Source organism: Miniopterus schreibersii (genome assembly GCF_964146895.1).
Source record: "Miniopterus schreibersii genome assembly, chromosome: 5".
Taxonomy (NCBI): domain Eukaryota; kingdom Metazoa; phylum Chordata; class Mammalia; order Chiroptera; family Miniopteridae; genus Miniopterus; species Miniopterus schreibersii.
Genome location: NC_138106.1, coordinates 89,098,892 through 89,126,629, shown reverse-complemented (window position 1 = coordinate 89,126,629; position 27,738 = coordinate 89,098,892). Strand labels below are relative to the sequence as shown.

The window sequence follows — 27,738 nt, the reverse complement described above, 5'->3', positions numbered from 1 at the left end:
TTAGCACCTGATTCTTTTGCTCTCAGAAGCAATATATACTTGGAAAGATTATAGAATAAAACTGAATATTTATTGTGTTCATTTAAGATCTATACCTTACTCCTCCTAATATAGCAGATGAAAAAGTGGAATGAATTCCCCTTTTTCCATTTCTTAAAACTTTTAGTGTTTTATTAGAGTTTTAGTAATTGGCATTTATAATCTTTGAACAGAAATGTTTCGATAGTGCAATGAATTTTGTGAAATGAGGTTTGCTACTATGATTTTCTGTTTTCAGAGGAAGAAAAGGTGGCTTTTGTTAACTGGATAAACAAGGCCCTGGAGAATGACCCTGACTGTAAGCATCTCATACCCATGAATCCCAGCGACGGCAGTCTTTTCAAATCCCTTGCAGATGGCATCCTTCTTTGGTGAGCTGAGCACTGGGTTGAGGGAGCTATGTTCTTACAGTCGCCGTTGATGAGCATTCAATGAAAATTACAATTCAGCAAATCGGTTGTCTTTTGGAACTACTTAACACATAGCTACCTAGGTCTTGAAGAGTTTATATCACATAGAAAATTAAGTGCTATATGTTTTCTAGAATTTTCTTTCTAATGTAATTTCTTAATTTTCTGATATCTTTTTATTCTGTTACCTTAATAGACACTTTTACCAGGACACCTGAGTTATTCCTCTGATGCATTTTACAGTGTTCACAGGGTTTCTTTTTTCACTTCTCAGTAAGGGCGTGTTGATGGGGACAGGAACATGAGTAAGTGTAGAAATGCCATGAATGTTGCTGCCCAGCCTGTCCTCCCGTTGTCTCTGCAGGCTGCTCGAAGGGCATGTCTTATCTTTGTTGCATGTACTATAGTCCCAGCACAGTTTTTGGTACAAAACAAGTGTGTGTGTTTTTAAAGTTTATAAATATACAGAAAACTTAGAAGAAAATAACCATCACAGATATTCTTATCACCCATACTCAGCCATCATTAATATTCTGGCATATTTCCTTCATTCTTTTCTCTGTGTTTTTACTTGAAAAGAAGGAAAACCTACCATGAGTACAGGATCTTAGTTTTTGGGACATTACATGTAACGTATACTGTGACTGGATGAAGGAGAGTCCCACTGCCCCTACCTTCTATCCAGCGAAACCACCCAAGGGAACGGGCTGGCAGAATCAGCGGGGAAAGAAACCCTGTTGAGCTTGACTCTGGGCTGGCAAGGGGAAGAGACCTGAGAGGTGCATAAGTGGGAGGCCCCCACGGGCCACACACCCCTCCCCTCGGGAGTAGGGGAAGGGACAGTGCCAGGTGGGGAGTTTGACTGGGGCGGCACACCTGTCACATGGTGACGCAGGTGTCCTAAGGCGAGCTCACAGAGGACAGAAACCTCCCGTGGAGCAGAAGGGCAGAAGCTGGCTTGATCTTGATTTTCAGTATGATACAGACCAAGAAAGCCGGGCCTCATGAAGGAGGGAGGGAGGGAGGGGGGGAGGGAGGGAGGGAGGGAGGGAGGGAGGGAGGGAGGGAGGGAGGGAGGGAGGGAGGGAGGGAGGAAATATACTGTGACCTACACCTACAATTCTGGTCTCTTCCTCTGACCTTCAGAGGAAATTCCTATTATGAATTGAATGGACATTTTCCAAAATATATTCTAAAATATAGAGATACATTTTATGTTAATTTCTTTTAAAATGTTTGAATTATTGAAGTTTGAGAAAGACCAAGTCCCTGCTACTTACCTTTCTGCAACAACAGTATTTTAACAGTGTGATTCTGCTTTATGAAACTTGGCTCCTTTAGAATGTCTTTGTTACAGTGCTATATGTTAATGACCATTAAGTGAAATCAAGACAAGGCTCACATAAAGAAAATGCAGGACTGTTTTTAAAAGTTAGGAAGGTCTAAGATTACTATTGAGTGAATGATGTATTTGTATCAGGTTAGGGAATATTTTTTAGATTTTAAAAATTATACTGACATGAGTTACAGTATAATATTGTAAAGAAATAGATGATTATTACTTTGAAAAATTTAACTATTTTGTCTGCTTGCAAAAATGAATTAAAAACAATTCTGGGAAACTTACACTAAATTATTCCAATTTTTTTTTTTAGCAAAATGATCAACTTATCTGAACCAGATACAATTGATGAAAGAGCCATTAATAAGAAAAAGCTCACCCCTTTCACTGTTTCTGTAAGTATTTGTGCTGTAAAGTAGAAGGATGTTCTTAATGAATGTTTGGGCCCAAGTAAAACCTATGATTTAACATAATTTCAGTTTCATATAAAAATGAGGTTTTATTAAATAAAAATTTAGCTGCATTTTGTAATAAATGAAATTAAGATCCAAAGTACTTTGGATGAACTTCTTTATTTAAGATAATAGTATTCAGGCTATAGTATTATAATTGTTATTTTTATTAATGAGTACTTGCTGAATGCTAGTGCTTTTGTTGGCTGGTTGAGAAAGGAAGAGTGCATAGTTTTACTGTTTCACAAAATGTTTAGCTATTCTTTTTGTACTAAACTCTTCTGTCGTCAGCTTGTCCATTCACATCTTGTTAAAGTTCAGTAATTTATATTTACCACACTTTTCCCGTCAAATGTCTGCTCAATGGGTGCATAACAATATTTACCAAATGCTTACTAGGTACAAGTCATGTTCTAAACGTACTGCATGAATTACCCCTTTGACTCCTCCCGGCAGCCTTAAAATGAGACACTATGACTATAAAGATCAAGACTCTGAGGCACTGAGGGCTCCCGTGTCAGAGCCAGGCTGCCATCCAGGGCCTCCCAGAGCCCATCCTTTATCCCTGTGCCATTCTCTACTCCACGTGCTGGTCACAACTGCAGCTGTTCAAAGTGAGCTGTTTCCTTCATTTTTGTTGGCAAGCACAATCCTTGATTTTGCTGACGCTGTTAAGGCTCTCCTATAGGAAGCTGTGCCCGGAGGGCGGTGGTGCGTGGTTGGTTTCAGCCTGTCCAAGGGCTACTCCCACTCCCTGTCACCCTTGAGAGCTGTAGTTAGATGTTGACGAATGTGACTCTTTCCCCCCGCTACAGTAAGCCAGGAACGTGCGTATCCCTGGCAGAAACTGCTCTTCTTGAAGCCCTTTTCTGATTGTAATTGCTGGAAGATTATTTTTTTTCACACCTTGTGTCAGGATGCTTCATCTAAAATCTATGATTGTTGAAAACATTCATTATGTCTTATTTCTAGAATATATGTCACTCAATTTTTTATGGCACTGAACCTGAAATACAGCTTCTCTTGCTGTTGTATAAATTTACTTGGTTTTACTTTTAATATTTGTATGCAGTGCATTAAAGAAAATAAAGAAAAAATATTCTGTAACTATTTTGCAATAGCTACAGGGAGAGTCTGAGGGGCTAAGCCTTTTGCAGTTTTATTTTTAGAGACGGCATTCTTCCAATATGAGTAGGGTGCAGTAGTTGAGGCCTAAGGGTGCCTGGGAGAGTGTACTGGTGTAGAAGGAAGAAAGGCGGGCCCCAGGAAGAGGCAAAGTGTTACTGTGGATTTTAAATCTGCTTTGTTTATTCAGTAATTTTAGAGCTCTAATTTTAGATAGATCTGCTAGGAAACTACCAGTTTTTCTTGAAACTTGATCCCAAGTGGTGTAATTCATTTGTAAAAGGTTGTAAAAATAGTGATAATATAGTTTTCACCTTCTGGTGATAGGTTATAGGCTATCATGTTGTAGGAAAGAAGAGAAATAGGAAATGGTGAGAACGGCGTACAGTAACCGGGAAAGCGGGGAGGGGCACCAGGTAGTTAAGGGCGAGACTCGTTTTTCACCTTAGAGACTTGGCATTTCTCTTCACCCCGTGTACTACTGAGCTGCATTTTCTTATTTATCATTATTGAAAGAAAAGTTAATTACATGAATAAGACTGAAAAGCAGATTGGTGATTTAGGGACCCAAAAGTCAGGAGACTAACAAGAGTGGGTATAGGATACTGAATCTGTTCATTATAACATGTAAAAAAATCCAGTGCAAATAAAGTACTCATATGTGCATGTCCTTTTTATTTGCATGTATGTACAAATGTACACATAAAATTAATTTCACCTTACATACAGTTGCAGTTAAAGTAGGTAAATCATAGATCCCATTTGGACATTCCAAGTGAAGTAAAAGTGGTGATATGTAAAATGGTGAAATCTGAAGAACAAATCATGTCTTTATTCTTATTGACCCAATAAGTGTCTAGCACAGCCCTCTCAAAATTATTACCAAAAGGGAACTCACTTGGAATGGAAACTTTATGAAAAATGAAAATTTGTGAAGTGGTATGAATTAAAAGACTTTCAGTACCTATATGAGCTTGTTAATAAAGAAGAGAATAGTTAATTAATCAAAATAGAAGGGACATGAGAAGCCATCTGAAACAGCAGTATGAACTTTCCTGCCCGGTAAGATGGGAGAGAGTGGACAGGTAGCCCAAGTTGAACTGCCGGGTTCGCTTGGGTCGTTTGTTAGCATCTCTGTAACATGCCCTGTTTACAGAGGACGCTGGAGCTCAAGGGGGAACGCCTCTCTCACGCCCCAGTTGTTGGAGATTCCCCATTGTCCTTGTCTCTCCCCCAACACAGGTCTTCAGAAGGAGGGCTGAGCACCCAGGGCAGTTGTCCATGTTAAGACCTGGGGAGCAGCCTCTCTGGGGCTCTCCTGTTACTTTTTGTTCTTACAGAATTTGGAACTGGCCTTAGATGGTAGTGGTTGTCCTGTTCCCTACATACCAGTAGTTGTATTTGCCAATTAGAAAGTACCATTTATTCAACGAATCAGATTTTATCACCTTACTTTCAATCCATTTTTTAAGCTAATAACTTATAAATCATTTGCTATACCTGTAAAGCCAATGGTTTGGAATAAAATTAACACCAAAAGCTGGTTCCCCATGTATCAAACAACACAACCTGTTGATGATGAGACAAAGCTGAGTTTTACTGCTTAATGAAATTGGACAAAAACCACCTGCAAAGCCCTGGCAGTGTCTTGGGAGCTCTAAAGGACCTTCTGACTTGGCTGAAGTATGGACTGTGTAAGTGGGGTGTCAGGAGTTGAGGCTGGAGTCAGATCCTAAGGGCTTTTCATTGCCATATTACAAATTTGGACTTGACCCTCTCCTTTCCCTCCGTGCCTTTAATCACTCTTACACATTCATCCACTTATTCAATAAATATTTATTGAGCACATACCATGTGCTAAGTACAGGGGAACAGCCCCAAACATAACAAAAACCTTTGTTATCATATATATATAACATATTTGATATATATGTTATATGCAGTAATAAACATATAAGTATATAATATGTCAGAGAAAATATGTCAGAGAATGCTAAGGAGTAAAATCGGGAATGATGAGTGCCAGCAGGGGTGTGGTGACACTTGCTTTTTTGTGTTGGGTCATTAGAGAAGGCCATTAGGTGCATTTGAGCAATATTAAAGGGCTTGTGGGTATTGGGGGAAGCGTGCTCCAGGCAGAAGGTCCTATGTAGTGAGTGAGAGGACACAGTAGGAGTGATAGGGAACACCAGAAGGGTTTTAAAGCTAGGGAACACAATCAGGTTTCTCTCTTACTAAGGTCGCTGACAGCAGAGTGTTGTGGAGATGGATTGTAGTCAGTTTGAGATGAGTGTGAGGTAGGAACTGAGAAACCTGAAGAAAGGCATTGACAGTTCCACAGGTATTTAGAAGGTAGAATTGACAGATACTGGCGACTGGATGTGGGAAGCAGGGAAGACCAAGGGTTCCGCTCCGATTTCTGACAAAGGAAGAAGGAAGGCAAGAATGGATGTTAGTCCTATCACCAAGACAGGAAATAAAGAAAAGCCAGTTTTAACAGGTAACTAGAAGAAGATCAGCAAAGCATGGCAAGAAGATTGCTTGCCTTGGATATGTTGAGTTTGAGGTACTTGTGAAACACCCAGATAGACCTGACCAAGTGAGTATATAGGTGTAGAGCTTAGAGTGGGGACTGGGAGAAAGTGTGGGCTGGAGAGGCGGATTTGAAAGTCATTGGCATATAGAGGTAATAGTTAAAGCCATAGAATTTTTTTTGAATAGTGGTGTTTTGCTTATTTAAATATTACTTATGTTTAAAGATCTGAAATTTCACAATCCATTGTTTCTTTTTTACCTTCTCAACTTGTTGATAAGACTTTAGGAAGTACTTCCTCATGGGTGTTTTTCTTTGTGGCAATTCAGGAAAATTTAAACCTTGCCCTGAATTCTGCCTCGGCCATTGGATGTACAGTGGTCAACATTGGTGCACAGGATCTCAAGGAAGGAAAGCCTCACTTGGTCTTGGGACTTCTCTGGCAGATCATCAAAGTTGGTCTTTTTGCTGATATTGAGATTTCCAGGAATGAAGGTATGATCATCAAAAATACTTAGTTTTCATTGACGTATACCTACTACAGGAAGAATTTATATTTCATTGTTTTCCGCTCAGCCCTGATTGCATTGCTGAATGATGGTGAGGAACTAGAGGAGCTGATGAAGCTGTCTCCGGAGGAATTACTGCTGCGGTGGGTGAACTACCATTTGACCAATGCTGGATGGCACACTATCAGCAACTTCAGCCAAGACATTAAGGTTTATATTTTAATGTTCAATGTAAAACAAAAGAGATACAGACTTAAATTTGAACTGCAATTTAATTCACAAGGGCACAGTGTAGGAAATGTAATTTTGCATTTCTCTGAGAATTATAATCAGAAATACAACTGGCTGCGAAGGGAAGGAGATACTCCTTAGCAGGTGAAAGCATTCTTTCCATTTTATAGACTAAATTATACAGTGAATGTCAGTCTGAGAATTCCATCTGTTTGCTGCGCTGGAGGCCCTTGCTGCCTGACCAGTTCAACACTCTTACTGCCACTTTGCCAATAACCAGCTAATAGGAAACCAAATTACCTGAGGGCACAGGGAGTTAGTAGACAAAAGGAGGTCTTCAGGTCAGTCTCTCAATACGGTCGCTGGAAACACTTCCCTCCCTGTTGGGAGACTGTTGTCAAGGGAACTGTAGCATTCAGCCTGCCTAATAACAACTCTCATGGGCACTGTCAAGACAGGCATTGCCACCTGGGGTCCCTGTGACTTTTTCTTCTTTATGCTTTTTTTTTTTTCTCTTCAGACTAATCAATGTTGACATTAACTCATATTTTCTCTTTATATTAACACCTTCAGTCAAGTTATGTTCTTGCCATAATGGGCTAGATGACAATCTCTCTCTTTGAAGTGACATTGTATTTCTCTGCTTTTGTCTGTTATATGCTCATTTAAAATTTATTTGGGAGGCTCTCTCTTTTTTTATAAAGGAAGTTTATTGGTTTTTAAATGACTCAAATTGCAAATAAACCAATCAGCTAGTGGCTTCAGCCCAAGACATGTGCTGCATCTTTGTCAGCTGGTGGCGTAGCACCTCAGTACCCAGGAGAGGAAAGGTCTCAAAGCAAAGTCACAATTTAGTGATTAGGGCCCTGGTTAGATAAGACCACGGTGAGTTCACATGGAATCGCTGGGCCACGGTGCCAGTATTACATTGGTACTTTAATTCTGCACATGGCACAGCCTGTGAAAAATATGAACTGAAAGACATACACCTCACACCATTTAAGGACAAATATTTAACATCACAGGCTGAGTGTAATATCTAAAGAGTTGAGTTTCTTAAAAGCCTATGTTAACTTTACATACATATCTATTACCTGTACTGCCTGAACACATCTTTGACTTATTGAAATTAGGACTGAACAAAAGGAAAGAAAAATTGTGAAGCAACTATCTTAGCTCCGTTCCAAAGATGAAAAGAAAAATCTGGCAGTGGTAGATTTCTCATTGACATTATGTTCCCAAATTGCATGCTATAATTCTCCCAGTGGGCATACCACAGGGTGACACATGCCTAGTATTTGGTCTGTGTAGACTGAACATATTTTCTGCCCTATACTCAGGTTAGATTGCTTGATGTTAACTTTAGAAAATGTAGCTACAGTATTCTTCATCATGTACACACACAGAACTGCAAATACTCCTAATAACTTCCTTATAGCCATTCTGCCACCTCACGAGTACACATTTAAAAATTGACAGGTGGCAAACATGAATATTTCCCCAAAATGTTCTAGTGCAAAATGGATTAGCACTGTTGATGTTGAAGTTTCCTGTGCCTGCTCCAGAGAGAACAAAAACTTAACACATGCTTACCACTTGCAGAAAGGGATTTCCAGGGCCTGGCTGGGCGTGGCTCAGCAGTTGAGCATCGACTAGGATCCAGGAGATTGAGGTTCGATTCCCGGTCGGGACTCATGCCCGGGTTTCGGACTCAATCCCCCGCAGGGGGCGGCCGATCAGTGACTCATCATTGATGTTTCTCTCTCTCCCTCTCCCTTCCTCTCTCTGAAATCAATAAAGATATTTTTTAAAAAAGAAAAAAAAAAAGAAAGGGATTTCCAGGGACCAGCATCTCAAATAAAAAGAGGGTTGCTGAAACATAGCTGGTGGTGAACCCTCATAGTCTAAAAGTATATCACAAGTCTATGTTGGCCTTTTATTTTAAACTACTGTGTAGTTAATTAAAAGCAGTCAGGAGCTCTGGAACCTTACTTGCAAGAACCAGACTACGACACACATTTTAAATTTGGACAGACTGCCAGCAGACAATTACTTCTCAAGAATCTTCTACACACAAGTTGTACTCCATACTAGGCCTATATTCTCTCACCAGGACACATGGGCACTGGGCCCATGGCTCCAGTGAGGACGCACCCAGAATGCTGTAACCTGGTATTTTTCAGTTTCTAAATTAAGGCATATTCAAAAATTTCCATGTACAAGTTTGCAACACTTTTCTAAGTTAATCACCAGCTAATTAATTCAGGTTCACAGATGAATTACTCTCACTTTAACTATATACAACAACCATGCCAATTACTATTCTTCTATATTTTCTTTAATAATAGTTAAAAAAACTGGTACAGTTTAACTATCATGGTCACAATTGTCATTTTCAGGGCAGTAGAAGAAAGACATTTTTAAGTGATATGAAATTAAAGCTTTTTAATAAACCAGAGGAACTAGTCCTTCCTCCCACTCCCATCCCAGCTCACCTCCTAACAGTCTAAGGAAGACTTCCCTCAAAATACAAGCTCGTGCATTATATTCAGGACCGTGATAAATGTAGGCAATTATGAACTAAGTTAAGCTTTGCTTCTTGGTGAAGCCACATTAATTTATTTTTTAGTGATTTTGAGTTTCAGTGTAGTTCCAATTCGCACTTATATATAACAATTCCCAAAATGTTAAAGTAATTTCAGTCCAGTGAGCCTTCAGAGGAAATGCTTGTACATTATATTTATTAGTATGGCCAAGATAAGAAAACAGTTCGGGCTTTGATTATAAAGTGCAGCATCTTTCTCTGATTCTCATGGCTAAACTTCTCCTTTTCTATTCTTTTCTTTGCTGTCTTCCATCTCTCTGGCTCCAATTTCCGTCATTAAATCAAAAATACCTTGCCAACGTTAGCAGTTTTAGCAGGTTTCCACATGATTAACATTCCACCAGTGGGCTCTGGTTTTCACCTCCTCTACAGAAAGCTGCCTTCTAAATCTGATTTGTTACCAACCAGCAGAAATGGAACTTTCTCATCTTTTTTTACTCTTAAAATATGCCCTTGTCCCCCCAGATCAGCTGTGGCTGCAAAGCGTCGGGTTTCTGTGACAAGGAGGCCAGAGGAGACTCGCTGGGAAGTGCTGGGCTAATTGCAGCGCTCTGCCCTGTCCAGGCAGCCTGCTCCTGGCTGTTCCCCACCCCTCATCACTGCACTGTAGGGTCAGCCCCTGACCACCCCGCTTGCCTAGGTGACTCTATGTAGGGCCAAAAAATTTTGACTGGGTATATTTACTGCCATCTGGAATCCCAGAACTTTTACCAAAGGATTAAGAAGGATCTGCCCCCAAGCCAGCCCTCTACCACCCCGGCCAGAGCCTGTGGCTCCTGTCCCTGAGGCTGCTCACAGGGAGCCACAGCAGGAGGAGGAGGACCGGGGCTCCCCAGGGGAGTTTCACCTCCTCCTGGCCACGGGGGGCTCTTCTCTTTTAAAATTCAATGCATCAGGTATTTATTAAACCCCTGCTGTGGAACCTGATGCCAGGCAGGGGGGTTGGGAAGATCTAGCTCTTGAAGCTTACCAATTACACAGGGAGAGACACTTCTAGTAGATGAATAGATATTTCAATGATCTAGAAACTGCTGTGCAACAAGCCACTCAAAATTAATAACTTGAACAGTGACTTGTTTCTCGGGATTCCGTGGGTTAGTGCAGCTCTGTTGGGTGATTCCGCTTCAGATGGTTCTGGGTGGGATCACTGGCTGGGCCTACACCGGTTAGCCTAGTGACTCACTGCTTCCCCGGGGGCCTTTGCACCTAGCTGGCTGGGTCGTCCTCTCCCATGACAGCCTCCGGCGGTTGGGCTTGTTATGTGGAAGCTGAGGTCAGGAGGACAGCAGGCGCTCCTCTGGCCTGTTGGCAGCCCCAGAACACCACTTCACCTGCATTCAGTTCGCCAAAGCACCGTCACAAGTGCAGTCTCAGTTAAAGGCAGGCAAGTAGAACCTGCCTTTTAATGGGAGGAGCTATATGTATGTTCCGGGAAGAATTATGATAGCCATCTTTGCATATGACCTCCTTGGATGATTTATTACAGTGTGGCCACTTCTAAGAGAATCCTGGGAAGGCTTCCAAGAGATAATACTTACCCCTGATCTTAACTGATGCTGATACTTGGCAGTGTAGACAAATGAAGAGGGTGGGGAACGGTATTCCAGGGTAGGGAACAGTGTTGCTAGAAGCTCTGAGGTGGAGAATAGCACAGTGACGCAGGAGCCCGTAAGTAAGAAGTAAGTTAATGGTTATTCCATTTCATAGATGAGGGCTATTTCTTCAGGTTGAGCACTTTTTTCCTAAATCTAATAATGACTTTATTCATTTTAAAAATGTTATTTTATTTCTTTCTTTGAAGGATTCAAGAGCCTATTTTCACCTGCTTAATCAGATTGCACCTAAAGGTGACCGGGATGATGGGCCTGCCATTGCGATTGATCTTTCGGGATTTAATGTAAGTACAGTTTTTAACTTAATTTTTTTTAAAACTTTGGTAAAATAAGCATAAGATAAAATTTACCATTTTAAGCATTTTTAAGTATACAGTTCAGTGGCATTAAGTACATCCCCATTGTGTACAACCACCGACACTATTCCATATCTAGAACCTTCTCATCACCCATAGTGAAATCTACCCAATAATAACTCCCCATTCCCCTCGCTCTCAAGTCCCTGAGTTTGACTAGTGATTATAGTCCAACTGAGAGTGCAATTCTCAATAGGCAACATTCCCTGTGGAGTCCCCAGCCCTCCATTATAGCTTGGTGTTCAGAAGTTTTTCATACCCTAAGCTCCAAATCTCCATGCTAAGTCATCTGGTTGTCACGAAGAAAGGAAATTACAGAATTCCATCCTTGAGTATGTGTGCAATTAACTCTATATCTACCTTCCCTGGGGCGACACAACTGGAACTCACAGAGTGTTTTTGTGCTGATCACTGTGTATTAGGAAAGGTAGCGACGAGCCATTATGAGATGGCTAAACAATGGATGATTGGCTTTTCCAGCTTATATTTGCAAACACAGAGAATAAAAGATGACAATTCCTTGTATTTATGGGGTAGGAAGGGCTGACACAGATCCTGATCCATCTAACACAATTCCTAGGAAGCCCATTCTTTTAGCATAAGTTGTAAATACCAAGGGTGATTCTATCTAAACATTAAAATCGGGTAAGACTATGTTTGTATGAAAATCTCTTAAGTATTTAAAGTACAATGTCCACAATATTTAGTTTTAAAGGCAACTTAAGTCATTACTTAATTATATTTCAAATTATTATAATGAAACATCTAAGAAACTTAGTATTAAAAAACTATGCAAATTTGCAAATTAGTCTGAGTCAAAATTAGGAACTGAGAAAAACATGTAAAATTTCAAACATATTCAAAAGTAAACAGATTTAATGTACTGAACTACTCTTTGTTCATCCCCAAAGTTCAACAGCTATCAGCTCATGGTCAGTCTTTTTTCACTTTTATCACCTGCCTATTTCCTTCCTCTCCCGTATTATTTTGAAGCAAATTCTTTACATCATATCTTTTCATCGATAAGTATTTCAATGTGTATTTCTAAAATATAAAGAACTTTTGATATCTCTCTGAGGGAAAGGGAAACACAAGAAAAAAATAAACAAATGGCACTACATCAGACTAAAAAGTTTCTGCACATCAAAGGAAACCATCAACAAAATGAAAGGGAACCCACTGTATGGAGAACATATTTTCCAATGACACATCTGATAAGGGGTTAATACCCAGAATATAAAAAGAACTTAATACAACTCAGTTCCAGGAAGACAAACAATCCTATAAAAATTGGCAAAGGACCTGAATAGACACATATTCAAAGAAGGCATACAGATGGATTTGGAGAAAGGGAACCCTAGTACACTGCTGGTGGGAATGCAGACTGGTGCAGACACTATGGAAAGCAGTATGGAGGTTCCTCAAAAAATTAAAAATGGAACTGCCATTTGACCCAGTGATCCCACTTCTAGGAGTATATCCTAAGGAACCCTAAACATCAATCAAAAAGAACATATGCACCCCTATGTTCATAGCAGTGCTATTTACAATAGTTAAGATCTGGAAACAGCCCAAGTGCCCATCAGTAGATGAGTGGGTAAAAAAGCTGTGGGACATTTACACCACGGAATACTACGCAGCTGTAAAAAAGAGGGGTCTCTTACCCTTTGGGTCAGCATGGATGGAACTGGAGAATAATATGCTAAGTGAAATAAGCCAGTCAGAGAAAGACAAATATCACATGATCTTACTTATATGTGGAACCTAAAGAACAAAGTAAACTCACGAACAAAATAGGACCCGAGGCATGGAGGCATGGGATAGACTGAGGGATCTCAGAGGCGAAGGGGGTGGGTAGGACGGGAAGAGAACAACCAAAGAATGTATATTCATATTTGCACAGTTCAGTGACACAGACAATAATGTGGTGAAGGCCTTTGGGGGGGGGGGGGGGTTAGGCTGGAGAGGGCCACAGAGGGGATAAATGGGGGATATCTGTAATAGAATCAACCATGAAAAAATATATATACATTTGAAATATAACCATAATACCATATCTTACCTAAAAATATTAACAATAATTTGTAATGTCATCTAAATATCTAGTCAACACTGACATTTCCAATTGGCTCATAAATGTCAGATTTTCTTTTTAAAGTTTGAATTAAGATTTAAATAAGGTCCACATATTGTGATTTGTTGGTATCTACCTTAGTAACATTTTATTGTTGTTTAATAGCGTTAAACCTATCACTCTCTCTGATTTCATTTACATTTCTACTTTTCTGCAAGTCTGGTGCACAGAACAAATAAGTCATAATCCTTGTATGATATATAGTCATCAGGGGTTCCTACATATCTGTTTGTTCACTCACTCATTCATTTGGGGGAGTGGGGGGGTGGATAATGACAGTGTTCCAGAATTAGATAGTGGTGATTGTTTTACAGATTTGTAAATATACTGAAAATCACTTAATTTTATACTTGAAAGTGGTGAATTTTATGGGATGTGAGTTACATCTCAATAAAAAATATTTAAATCTAACCATCAGTCTAATTGTGAGAGAACATTAGACAAATTCAAATTGAAGGACATTCTACAAAATAATTGGTAGAGTATGCCAGTACTTCTCAAGTGTCACAATTTTGAAAGTAAAAAATAAAAGTCTTAGGACCTACCTCAGATTGGAAGAACCCAAGGAAACATGAGAACTAAATATTTTTGTTTGTAGTTGTCTGTTTTGAAATTGTAACAAGCCCCTCTGAACTCTCAGTCCAACAAGAAAGCTGAGACCTTGGCAGTAATTTACGTTAGCTCCACAGTTCTTCCTGCCCATCTCTCTGCCTCACCGTAATGTAATGATGAGCACCTTGAATCCTACGTTCATTGCTTTTTTTGCTTTTCTTTTTATATACTTTTCTTTCAACCAAATACATTCCTTCAAAATTAAATTATTTTACTTTTTAATTTTATATAAAGTTTATCATGTTGTACTTAAATTTCTAGTGCTTATTTTGAACATACCGTATTCCTAAGTTACTCATATTGTTGTATGCCAGGTGTGAATATAACAGTTTATTCATCTGCTCTCCTGTTGATAAGCATTTGGTTTGTTTCCAGGGTTTTGCAACTGTGAATTGTTCCTTCTGATTTTAATATTTTTTTATTAAAATATAATATCCCAGCCCTGGCCAGTGTTGCTCAGTGGTTACAGTGTCTGCCTGTGCACTGATGGGTCACGGGTTCGATTCCTGGTCAGGGACACATACCTGGGTTGCAGGTTCCATATCCCAGGCCGGTCAGGGCACGTGCAAGAAGCAGCCAGTCGATGTGTGTGTCTCACATCGAAGTTTCTTTCTCTTTCTCCCCTCCTCCCTCCCTCCCTTCCACTCTCTCTAAAGATCAGTGGAGAAAATATCCTCAAGTAGGATTAACAGCAACCACAAAAATAATAATATCCTAACTTGTTTTCATTGAGAAAAGAGTCCACTGAAAATATTAGTCAGGGTAGAATGGGTGAGACAACTAAGCCTCTCAGCCAGAGCCCTCTAAAATACGGCCTTGATCAAGTTCTCTATATTTTGATCAGTAGGAGTTTACTGATACAGTATTTGAGAGTTTTGTTGAGTATTTCAGCAATGAGAGTGAAATATTACTCTGATCCCAGCAAGAAAATTCAGAGACTTATTCTTACTGATTTAAACGAAATGGGGAAGTTAATTTGGAATTTCTGCACATTCTGACCTTATTTTGAATTTTTATTAGACATATTTTCAGAAGAGCAATTGCTTATAAATATGAATATCCATAAAAAGATACGCCAATCAAAAATTTAATCTTGACCATTTTTATTTTATTTTATTTTGTTGTTTAGGAGAAAAATGACCTGAAGCGTGCTGGGTTCATGCTTCAAGAAGCAGATAAACTGGGCTGCAGACAGTTTGTTACTCCTGCAGACGTGGTTTCGGGCAACCCTAAACTTAACTTAGCCTTCGTAGCTAATCTGTTTAACACATACCCATGCCTACACAAGCCTGATAATAATGACATCGATATGAATTTGCTGGAAGGTAGGCTCTTTCTGCCTTTAATTGATTCATTGTGTGTATCTGCCTGTGGTACTGTCTGACTTCACGGTCAGAGGTGGGAGAGTGTGGTGGGGGACAGTGTACTGTGTGTGGGCATGTGCACCCGTTAAAAAGTTAAAATGAAAGAAAGTGGGTGTTGGTTTTGGTTAAAAGAGTGTGGGGTAAATCTTACTTGTCTGTCATTTCTCTAGACATTAGTGAAAACTGTCAGACGTTAAAAATATTCTCTTAAATGACCACATAACATAACTCCACCACGAATATGGACAATGAATATGTATTGGAAAAAATAATTATCTGTAGCTTGTTTTCTCCTTCAAAAGCTACAGTTTGACTCCAGTATTGTTCTCTTTTTAATGTTCTTAGTGTACATGAAAAAATTCACAATATTCATTACTTGTCTTGTGTGTGGGCTATTGTTATCTGTCTCATAATTTATAATACTTTCCTATTTTGCTTCATGAAATGCAGATTTGACCCCTCCTAATGTAGGTACTGTATTTAGTACTTTCCTATACTCTCTATATATATTCATTCTGAATGTTCTTTTTATTAGTACCATTTATTCTTTCTGTCTCGGTTGATATTTATTTTTTGCATTGTTCATGCTGTGTTTTTCAGTCTTAATATGCCTAAAGAATGCACGATGACAGGTGAGAAACACGAGTGACACTTAACTAGACTGGCAGGGCAGGGCTCAGTTGTGCAGATTCTCCCCCCGAAGTGCCCTCTGTAATGATGGGCACTTTCTAGTGTAGTCGTAGACACCAGAGATCAGCATTCACAATTGGACTTCATGGTTTGATGTAAGGCCTTTATGCCTCTCCTATAAATAAATTTATCTTTTATCACAAGTAAATTTTGAAAGGATCTATTTAGGTTTTGTAACATAGATTATTTTGTATTACTTACCTCTGTTTCACTCACCGGATGTCAGTGAGCTTATAATATGTGCATCGTCACAGTGACAGACATTCTCAGGGCCTAGTTCTCATTATCTGCTTCCCAGCCTCTGTTCTTTCCTTCTCGGGCTCTCACCCTCCCGCTCACATGTACCAGAACCACATTAGTGTCAGCTGAAGGTGAAAACAGTGGCGGCAGTGGTGGCAGTTGTCAGAGGTAGGGCCAGCCCTAAAATATTCCCACTGGTTGCCCTGTTTGGAGAAGGTGGCCCTCAGGCAGGGGTGGCTGGTGGGGCGAATCTGAGGATCGGCGGTCACCACCCACGTCTCCCTTCTCCCTGCGAGGGGGGTGAGAAATCACTCTCACCATCGTCTTCCCTTTGACTGCCACAGCCAGAGTTCATTCCAGTGTCTTTGTCACTTTATAATTACAGCTGTTTTTTTATTAATTAAGAAGTTTCAGAGTTAACAAATACATTCTTTGAAGAATGTGATTAATTCCATTAATTCTTCCTGGGGTCCAGTACAATAAAATAAGGCCTGTCTCCTCTACTCACATAACCAGGGGGGAAGCTAGATTAACACGCAGAAGGTGCAGCAGAGAAATCTAGAATGAGAAATTGGAGCTTGAAAAAAATTAAATAAAAAGGAAGACTGCTAAGTTTTTATTAGCCTGGAAGATTTCCAAACCCCTTCGTGTCTTCCGTGGAAGGTGGTGTTTAGAGTGGCATATTAAAAACGACCTGCTTTTCACGGTCACCACGCTCCTGCTGGGTCCTTTCCCAACCTGCTTGTTCTCTCGTAGCGTTTGAATTCTCTCTCGTGTTCAGCATGCTTTTGGAATTTTTCAGTGTGAATCAGATTGCTAAATATTTCCATTAGTATTTGCTATATAAGAAGATACCATGGGAAATATTTATCAATCATCTTTATTTAGAACATATGTATGTCCTGATACATCTGCCAAAATGTATTTGACTTGAACTGTCATTGGAATTTTTTCCTCTGTGAATTTGTGTTTGTAGATCCATATGAAGTTTGAAGCTTGACCTTATCACATCCCATATTCATATATTAGTATCTCCTCATTTGGCAAAGAATTTTATCTATATGTAATTAAAGAAAATTAAAAGGCCAACCAAATATTAAACCTTCATGTTAAAATGAGCCAAATACGTAGGCTATGTATAGAAGTTCAGAATTCATTTGTGGTGATAGAAAATACATAGGCCACGGAATTATACTTTGTTCAATCATGGTTCCACCATTAGACATCTGAGTGACCTCTGCGAGCCTTGGTTTTCTCATATATAAAACAAGACCAGTAGACTTACTTTGAAGAATTACAGAGCAAGTTGAAATTGACCTTCCCTGAATGAGAGAGTTTAGCTGCCGGTATGTGCTCAGTGATGGTCAGGTAGGGAAGAAGACACTTAATGCAGCACTTACCACATTTAGTGAGTGTTAAACATGTTAGTTCCTTTTCTTTCATCTTAGTAGCCTATTTTTAATATATTTGTTATTTTTCATGAAACTTTTATCAATTGCAGATGTCAGTTTGACCTTGAAAATGAAAAGAATGTTTTATAGGTTTTTTTCTTTTATATCAGCAATTAAGATTTTACTTCTGAGCTGCTTTGGTCGTCTGCGTCTGGAGTACATATGTTTTTGTTGCGCTTTACCAAACCCTTGCACAAATGCAGAGTGCTGCTGGCTCTGAGCATGTACTTCCAAGGCAACTTGAACTGGTATTAGATAAATAACTGCTCACTTAAAAATCTATTTTACTTTCTAGGTATCAAAAATTAAAATAAGAATGATACAATTAGCTGAGAACAAATGTGAACCTCTGAAACTTATACTTTAAGAATTCAGTCAAGGTTCAAGTTCATTGTCTTTTTAAATATTATACACTAAATTATCAGGTTCAGGAGAATTTAGATATTATTTTAATTAAAAATTTTAATTGTTACACTACCAATGTTTGTCATTTTAAAACATAATTTGGATTTTCAGAGATGGAAATAATGCAAAAATACTCTAATTACTAGAAAAAATGTATATACAGCAAAATAACAGATTGTAGAGAAACAACTAAAAGGTAAACCCAAGTCACATGCATCAAGCTGTTGATTATAGTATGTTTGTATTTAGTTACTTGGGGGAAAGTTCAGATTTTTAATTCGTACCTGTTTAATAACTCCTATAAAACAAGGCAAGCATGGTTTCTAGACTTACTTAGTTTCAATTGGTTCTTTTTAAAAAGGTTCTCATGTAGGCCGTTTATTATGAAGAGTGGTAGTGGCAGATACAACAGAATAATCAGTTGCCTTTTATGCAGACAAGAGGGGACAACATTTAGGCAAAAAATTATATGGTTATATAATTTATAGAGCAAGAATTTAGACAGATTCGGGGAAAGCCATTAGGTAATGGCATTGAGAACCACATGAAAGTACAGTGGGCAGATTACTTCCTGAACACGCAGAACAAAGAACAGATGCTTTAGAGTTTACAAGGCTTGGGCTTCTCCTCTGGACCTGCAGTTTACAATGTCTGTGCCCGCAGCGTGAAGATGACTGCAGGGATGGCTCTACAGGGGCCGGCCCCTGGACCCAGGCGGCTGTAGATTTATAGGCCAGATTGTCCTGGGACTCTCACCGGAGACAAAGTCTGGAGAGTGACTTGAACTTGCCTCGGTTTAGAAGTGATGAGAGGTGCACTGTAAATGCTTCATCTCTCAGAAGTCTGGTGATGAGATGCAGGCTAGGCCATTCCTTTGTCCCTTAACTTTGCTGAAAAACAAACGATTTTCTAGTCACTGAGGACTGTTTGCAGTCAGGGGATGAGTAGAGGCAGAAGGGGCAAGGAGGGCCCACGTCCCTCTCTGCTCACTTTGTTTTTGTAAACGATACCAGAAGGGAATGCTCAGGGAGTTTAGGTAATCACAGCTTAAAGAATAGTGCCTGCAGGAATTTCTCCTTGAGGTGGTCCTTTTGGTCTAGGGATTTACTGTGATGAAAAGTCTTTCTCTTAGCTCCCTGTATGGGGCTGTGCCCCTTAATGTATTTTCAATAGTGACAATCTAAAGTAACTCAAGAAGCCTGTAAAGCAGTTACATCCCCTCATTGCTTGTTTTTTTTCTTTCTTAATTTATCTTTATTGTTGAAAGTATTACAGATGTCCCAGTTTCCCCCCCATTGATCCCCTCCACCCAGCACCTGCCCTCTCCCCCTCCCCAGGCCTTCTCCACACTCTTGTCTGTGCCCATAGGCCATGCATATATGCATCAAAGTTTTTTGACTAATTGCGTGTTTTTATCTGACCTGTAATCCCATCTCCTTTATTGCTGTTTGGTGTAATTAAAATGTAGGTTTGTGTGCCCAGCAACTTTTCTGTGTAAAACCCTATCTATACAGATTTAGTAATGCGGAGTTGGAAATGGTACAGCTTTTCTGTTTCTGTTTGATGTGCTAATACTACCCTGACTGCTTAAAGATTTTCTTTTATTAGTTTTTAACCATTTCCTTTGCATATAATTCTAACTCCAGATATGACCACATAAATTTATTAGTTACTTTTCTGGACAGAGAAACCCATGGCTCAGTAGTTCACAGACATCATGTAAGGAAATCTAGATGGAAAAATTTATAACAAATAGAGGCTTTCTAGACAGAAGGGAGAAAGGGACTTTGGCAATAAGAGATATTTTCCCCTAAAAATTTTGTAGTATCATAGGAACCATGGCAAAGTATTTATGGCCAGTTTGTACCTGCCTGGCTGGTTTGAAATGCGGTTCTTGATTCCTTTTGTCCTGAATCATCAGTGTGGACTTGTGTCTACTCTAGGAGAGAGCAAGGAAGAAAGGACATTTCGAAACTGGATGAACTCCTTGGGGGTCAACCCATACATCAATCATTTGTACAGGTAAACACTTTTGTTGTGTTTCAGCTTCATGGCTACAGTCCAACTTTTCTGGTTTCAAGCTATAGGTATGTTTACATGAGAACATTTTTTAAAAATCACAAGAATTTTAGCCAGTGTTTAGAGTTTCAGAATGCTGGGAATTGGCTATGGAATGGATTTTAAAAGAAAAGTATAGCATTTTTTAAAAAGATAATATATATTAGTTATAATTTTTGATGATATAAGCAATTTGGTAAAGATAATCCATCTTACTCTTATAGATAAGGAAAATAAATTATTTCCATTTTAACAGATTAGAATAATAGTAATATTTTATAAATAGTTCTTATCATTGTATCAATATCTTTCATTATAAGTCACAGTTTATTTTGCCAGAACCATCAATCATGCCATAATTTGTTGTGTGTATTTTCTAATTCATAGAAATAACTTGTTTTCCCTAATTGTTATAATGTATCATATTCTTTTTTTTTTAATCCTTACCAGAGGATATTTTTTTCATTGCTTTTCAGAGAGTGGGGGGGTGAGGGAGAGAGAGAAAAACATGGATACAAGAGGGACACATCAATTGGTTGCCTCCTGCACGCGCCCTCCCCCACTGGGCCAGGGTTTGAGCCTGAAACCGAGATACATGCCCTTGGCCAGAATCAAACCTGGGACTCTTCAGTCCAAAGGCCACTGCTCTAACCATTTAACAATTTCTTAAAAATGACAATATGTTATTAACATTGGTAGGATTAAGAAAATATTGTACTGAATAATTTCTTGTGCTCTCGGTGCTAATAATAAAAATGAGCCTTTCTAGGTATGGCTGAAAAGGAAACCTTCCTTCTTTCTTTATTATAGGACCTACCAGCCTGACTCAAAAATGCAAAAGAACTAAACTTCAGCTCATTGTATATTTTTTAGAAAAAAGGCCTAATTAAGCCTATTAATAATTTGCACAGTCAGGGAAATGCCTTAATGAACGTTAACTAAATTATTATTTCAATCTGAACTGGAGATTAATGCCACAAAAGACCAAGTTCACTGGCTGAGAATTTATGATGGAGTAATTTCTGCTTCTTGGTGTATATTCAAAATATTCTTTAAAATCTAAAACCAGTAGTGCCTTATTATGGTAACTTGCTTTGATGTGATAGACTCATATTTGATAAACTTTTAAGGGTATGTAAGATCAGCTAAATGAGAAGAGATATATGTCATGTAGACCAGAACTCCTGCCATAGCAGCAGGGCAGTGAAGGACCCAGATACTGCAGGGGAGGAGCGGCTAGATCTTTAGAGACAGTAGGAATGTCTGCAATATATAATTGAGAGAAAAAAATAATAGGGCTAGTATGATCCCAATTTTATTTTAAAATTGAGTATGTACATATTTGTGTGTGAATTTTTTAAAAGTCTAGAGGGACGAATACTGAACTGTGTGCAGCCTTGGCAGTAGTGTTGGGGGTTTGCAGAGACTTTTTTTAATCTTAGTAACATAAGTATGGTATTTTATTTTGTTTTGCTATTATAATGAGCATATATTTCTATTTTAATTAAAAAGTAAATTTAAAACTAGGGGGTTCAAATTTGTTGAGACTCATGGTGACGTGTTCATAATGGTCATGAACACTAGAGTTCTCAACGGCTGACAGTGGCGAAGAGAACTGACCAGATTTTTAAATTAAAGATTGTTTGTAGTTATATAGATCCTGAAATGCTAACACAAGCTTCTAGGCATATGTAACTTCTTCTTGGGAAAGAGAATTCAGAAAATTCTCAAAAGTCCTATAACCTATTGGAATACAGAAGAGCAACAGCTGGAGGTTCAGTTGCCATCCAACCATGTGCCCATGAATTTGTGTCCAGGTCATATTCCTAAACCCAGTAAGTGACTTTAGTTCTCCCCCCCCCCCCACAGTATATCAAATGGGAACCAACCAAAGCATCAGAATAATTTAGATGGACCTTAGCTGACAGTTCTCTCCTCTAACAAGTTATTAAATCTATTTTAAGAACTATTAGTTCTAGAATTTTCTGTGACAAGGTGGTTCTGGAACACACCTTGAACTCTCTGGAAATCATTTTAACTCTCTGGGTTTCAGTTTCTCTACTTGCAAAACATGAATAATAATAATACCATACTACAAAGAAATAAGAATTCATTTAAAGTAAAAAAGAAAAATTTATGAAATAGATGAGATTCCAGAAGCCAGGTGCTTATAGATAACCTAGTCAGCTCTTAATTACATTCATAATAGACTCTCTCCCTCGATTGCTCAGCACAGGGTGGTGTGTGCTCACAGATGCAAAGTAACTTTAATACGAATCTTAGCTAAACATAGCTCAGTGAACAAGCTGTTGAGAGAGAAAAGCCACAGTATACATCACAGACCTCGAAAGTTTAAGATCAATGGCTGTTTATGTCCTTAGCATACAGACTTGAAAACAGACTCAATAGACGTATTTTGAGCACTTAAAGAGAATATGTTTTTCTGAATCCAAAGTAGGACTATTCTTATGCCAATAACTCCTACTTGCTCATAAGTTCCTTCCTCTTTTTTTTTTAAATGCTCACCTGAGGACATGGTTTTTCACTGATTTTAAAGAAAGGAAGGGGGGCTGAGGAGAGAGAGAGGGAGAGAGGGAGGTAGTGGGAGGGAGAGAGAAATATCGATGTGAGAAACATTGACATCAATTGACTGCCCCCCACACGTGCCCTGACCAGGAATCGAACCCGCCACCTTCTGTTGTATGGGATGACCGATCCACACCGGCCAGGGCAGATTCCTTGTAACACTTACTATTTAACATGAACAACTGCCTACTGAATAGCTATTGTGATTTTTCTGTAATTGTTTTAAAAAGTCTTAATAATCTTAATATATAAGCAATATATAGACTCCATTCCTATGGTACAAGTTTCCAGAAATAAGTATATAGAATAAAACAAAACGTGATCATCTGCCCCTTACCCTTCCCTGCCCAGAGGTAACCACTATTAACAGCCCATGGACATAAAGGTACTTAAATACTCTTAATTTTGAAAAGAAATTTAATAAATAATAAACTATGCAGTGTTCTGCCATTTGCATTTTTAATGTAGTACGTCTTGTAAAGCTTTTCGTGTCTGTGCATAGAAATCTGCCTTATTAGGTCCTGTGGTGGCCCAGGAGCCCATGGTATGGATAGTTTATTCAGCAGCCTCGACTGCCTGATATTTAAGTTGCTTCCAAATGTATAAATACTATGGTGATGAATATCCTTGTACATACATATGTTTGTAAACATTGATGAAAACATTTTGGACCGATTTCTAGGATGGAAGTTCTGGATGGGATGATGTGTCCAGTCAGCCTTTAGGCGTTAAGTGAGCCTGTTGTATTTTTAAAGACATAAGCCGTCTCCAGTGTGCGTAATAAAATGAGGCGGTGCCAATGGTCCACCTCCTTCATCGTCTTCCCCTCCTGTTCCAGTGATCTCGCGGATGCCCTGGTGATCTTTCAGCTCTACGAAATGATCCGCGTGCCCGTCAACTGGAGCCATGTCAACAAGCCTCCTTACCCTGCCCTCGGAGGGAACATGAAGAAGGTGAATGAAATAACAGCCTGGATATGCTTTTACTGTTCTGATATAAAACAGAGGGTCTCGAGTGTTTCAAAGTGTAGTGAAGTGTGGCCTGTTCCCACGGTTCTGATCCAAGCCAAACGTGCTAGGCGGAGTGGCCTTTCCAGGGTGCCTCAGTGAGCAGAAGGACGAAGGCGGCTTCCCCAGCCAGACGCTGCACAGACCGTCCGGTCTTCAGCAAGTCCCAGCACTTACTGTTCTTTGAGATGCATCATAAATGCATTTTATTTTATAATCGCCAAAACTTGCCAAATCTTTACTGCTTATTTGTTAACATTTTTCCACATATATTTATTGATTACTTGTACAGGGCAATGCAAGATATAAAATAGTGCAAGGCATGGAGTAGGTCCTCAGGAAGCCTTAGGAAGTTAGGGAGACATACGTACAAACAGCTGCGGCACGGCACAGTGCACACAACAGCGGATCTGGTGCTTTCTAAGGAAGAAGAGGCTGCAGGCTGCACGTGTCATGAGCAGGTTCACGCAGGAGGTGGCTTTTGAGAAAAGGAGAGAATTTTGTCAGGAGACCGGGAGGAGGGGCCGAGGGTCAGGAAGAGGGAGAGAGATGGGGAGTATAAAGTATTTCGGTGTGAACACTAAAAGTTGGGGTTGCAGCCAGAGCCTTGAATGCCAGATTAAAGAGTTTGGGTTTTAAACTACAAGCAGAAGAAAGCCATGGAATATTTTTGAGCAGGGTAGTGACTTGATCACAGTTGGTGGGAGAATACCTGGCAGATGAACAGTGGAGAGAAGTGCTCATCTCCAGAATTCTCCTTCCTCCAGTGGGGATCCGTGCTGTCCTTGTCAGTGTGGCCATGGTGAAATTTACCTGCATTCTCATGATTTAAAAACGGTCTCTAGTTGACTAAACGGAAATATAACCATATTCCTGGCTAGAAAGACTAAATATTATAAAGATACTAAATTTTTGCGAATTAACTTTTAGGTGGAAAATAATTCCAGTTAGAATTCCAAGAACTCTCCTTTTGTATATATGTGTGCATCTGTATGTATGTGTTGGGGGATGGGATTTATAGAGTAATTCTAAAGTTCCTCTAGAAGAAACAGGCCTACATCATTAAAAAAATATTTTTAAGGATATAGAGGGAGGAGCTGTTAGAAAATATTTTTTAAATTACCATAAGGCTAAAGTAATTAAAATAGTTTAATATATATATAAGAATGGAATGGAATAGAGTAGCCTAGAAAACTATCCTAAATTACAGGAACTTAATGTATGACAAGGTGCCTGCTAAAGTCAGTAGGGGAAGGAAAGATCATCCAAAAAATGATGCCAAAACAACTGGTTAACTATTTCCTTAGGGAAAAAAGTGATCTTCATATATCATCTACCAAGTAAATTTCAAATGGATTAAAGGTAAAGACTTAGAGGGTTAAATATAATAAATAACACTTAAAAACAGGTGAATGAGACAAACAAGTGCTGGTGAGGATGCGGAGAAAAGGGAGCCCTCGTGCACTGCTGGTGGGAATGCAGACTGGGGCAGCCACTGTGGAAAACAGTGTGGAGGTTCCTCAGAAAATTAAAAATGGAGCTGCCTTTTGAACCAGTGATTCCACTTCTGGGTATTTATCCAAAGAAACCTAAACCCTAATTTGAAAGAATATATACAGACCTAAGTTCATTGCAGTGTTATTTACAGTAGCCAAGATTTGGGAGCAACCCAAGTGCCCATCAGTAAACGAGTGATAAGGAAGCTGTGGGACATTCACACCATGGAATACTACTCAGCCATAGAAAAGAGTGGAATCTTACCATTGAACATCATGGGTGGACCGAGAGGGTATTTTGCTCTGTGAGATAAGTCAGTCAGAGAAGGACATATACCACATAAGTTCACTTATATATGGAATCTAAAAAACAAAATAAATGAACAAAAAAGTTGAAGCAGACTCACAGACACAGAGATTGGACTGGTGGTTGCCAGAGGAGAGGGGGATTGGGGGCCTGGGGGACAGAGGTGAAGGGATTAATTAGTACAGATTGATAGTTACAGAATGGTCATGAGAATGTAAAGCACAGCATAGAGAATATAATTAGTAATATTGTAATAACTAAGTATGGTGCTAGTTGGGTATGGAAATATCAGGGGGAACACTCTGTAAAGTGTACGATTGTCTAAGAATTTAATGACTTAGACTTGATCTAGGACAGTTGGGCAAGGTTGGCAAATTTTTGGATTAAGTCACCTGCTATGTGGTAGTTAAACTGATGTTTTTATGAGGTATATATAAGGCACATGGTCAAAACTTGTTATTATACTGAATGTAAACTAATTGAAATATAAAAAGTAAATGTCATTAAAGCTGCAAAAAAAGAATTTAGTGTGAAGAATATAAGTGAAGGTTGTGTTTAGCATTTACAACTCAAATTATGAAGCAATGTGCTATTTTTTTGTGCATTTTTTATAATTAAAGTCAACATGTATAGACAAATTTTAAAAGGTGAATGATTATCTACTCTTGGAGTGATAAAGAAATTACAAAGAAAAAGAAGATATTGTAGATTACATATAAATTTTAAACATATGTATACAAAAATAAATACCATAAACAAAATTAAAAAGTAAACAATAAACTTGGAAACATTTGCAATAAATATGACAATAGTTAATATCCTTACATGTAAGTAGTTCATACAAACCCATTTCTAAAACTGACTGCTGCTACTGAAGTTATAGCAGCAGAGGACACGGAAGAACCTGGGTGAGCAGTTTACAGAACCAGAAGTGAAATGGACACATGAGCAGCGTTTCATCCACAATAAAGAAACGCAGCTTCAAATGGGAAACAGCTGGATCACACTGCATCCGATGTCCGGGGAAATGTTCGTCTGTATGCCCTTTCTAGATGTAGCTTGGTGTTACAGATCAGTAATCTTGAAAAAGTCCTTTGATTTGATTTCACTTATCCATTCTGATGAAACGATCGGAAAGACAGGGAGTTGCCCGAATCCTCATCATAGCAACAGAGCAAAAAAGCAAAAGCAGTGTAGTTGCTCCATAATGGGCTAACAAACTAGGATATACCTGTAAGATGAAGTAAAATGTACCATAAAATAGCATTTTTAGTATTTTACTATCAGTGACATGGAAATGAGCAGGATAAAAAATGGCATATATATATGAATCTAATTTGTTTAAAATACACACAGAGACGTGCATTCAAAAAGGACTTCTGTTCTTCTGATCTCTAGAATGAATATGTATTTATAGTCTATACTTTAAAAAAAACTTTTTAAAAATAAGACAAAGGAAATGTATCATAATATTAAAATTAGTTAAATGAATAGTATGATTTTAAGAGATTTGTTTTCATATTTTTCAGTACCTCTAGTGGTTGGACTTGCCTACATTTAAAATTTTATTTTATTTGCCTACAATTCTAATCATGGAAGTAGAATTCGGAAAATGTTAACAGGAAAACAAAAATGGAATCCGTGATTATACCTGGACTTTTTAATGTTAATTATAAGGTGTCACAAGTGAATCATGCGTAGGGTGCTTCGTTTAACAAGTCCTAGCTGTTTGCAGAGCGACGCGTAAGGCCTGGTGTGCGCTTGGGGTGCTCGGGAAACAGGCCGCGCTGCGGGGCCAGCGCCGGGCCTGCGCCTCGGCCGAGGCGTTCGCCGGACCTCGCGGCTCCCACGCGCGGTCACGGCGCCCACGCGCGGTCACGGCGCCCGCCCGCCGCGTAACAGCCCCTCCCCTTTGTCCCCCGGCGTCTTTTCGCCTGGAGGCCCGCACCCCCTCACGCGCCCTTCCTCGTTTTCCAGGTGATCTAAGCTCTCCTTTTGTCCACAGTGTCTGCAGTGCTTGGTAATCGTTTCTTCGGCCAGCGCCGCGAGACGGAGCTCTCCAATTTATATTGTTTAGGTCCTCCCCGGGGTATTTGCCCATTGAGTGTTCGGGGAGAGTGGAGGGGGAGAGGGACGCCGCCAGAGACACGCGGGTTGGCGGCCAGCCCGCAGT

General features: G+C 39.3%; 1 protein-coding gene across 2 annotated transcripts in view; it reads left to right on the top strand.

The window, feature by feature from the left end:
• PLS1 (plastin 1) overlaps positions 1–27,738 on the top strand; it is a 104,692-nt gene that overhangs the window by 65,965 nt on the left and 10,989 nt on the right. For both annotated transcript variants that reach the window (XM_081139297.1, XM_081139298.1), the window contains exons 5-12: positions 278–410; positions 2,105–2,186; positions 6,231–6,396; positions 6,478–6,620; positions 11,048–11,143; positions 15,091–15,286; positions 20,055–20,133; positions 23,594–23,708. In XM_081139297.1, the coding sequence (XP_080995423.1) occupies positions 278–410; positions 2,105–2,186; positions 6,231–6,396; positions 6,478–6,620; positions 11,048–11,143; positions 15,091–15,286; positions 20,055–20,133; positions 23,594–23,708 (1,010 nt within the window). The remainder of the gene's footprint in view (positions 1–277; positions 411–2,104; positions 2,187–6,230; positions 6,397–6,477; positions 6,621–11,047; positions 11,144–15,090; positions 15,287–20,054; positions 20,134–23,593; positions 23,709–27,738) is intronic.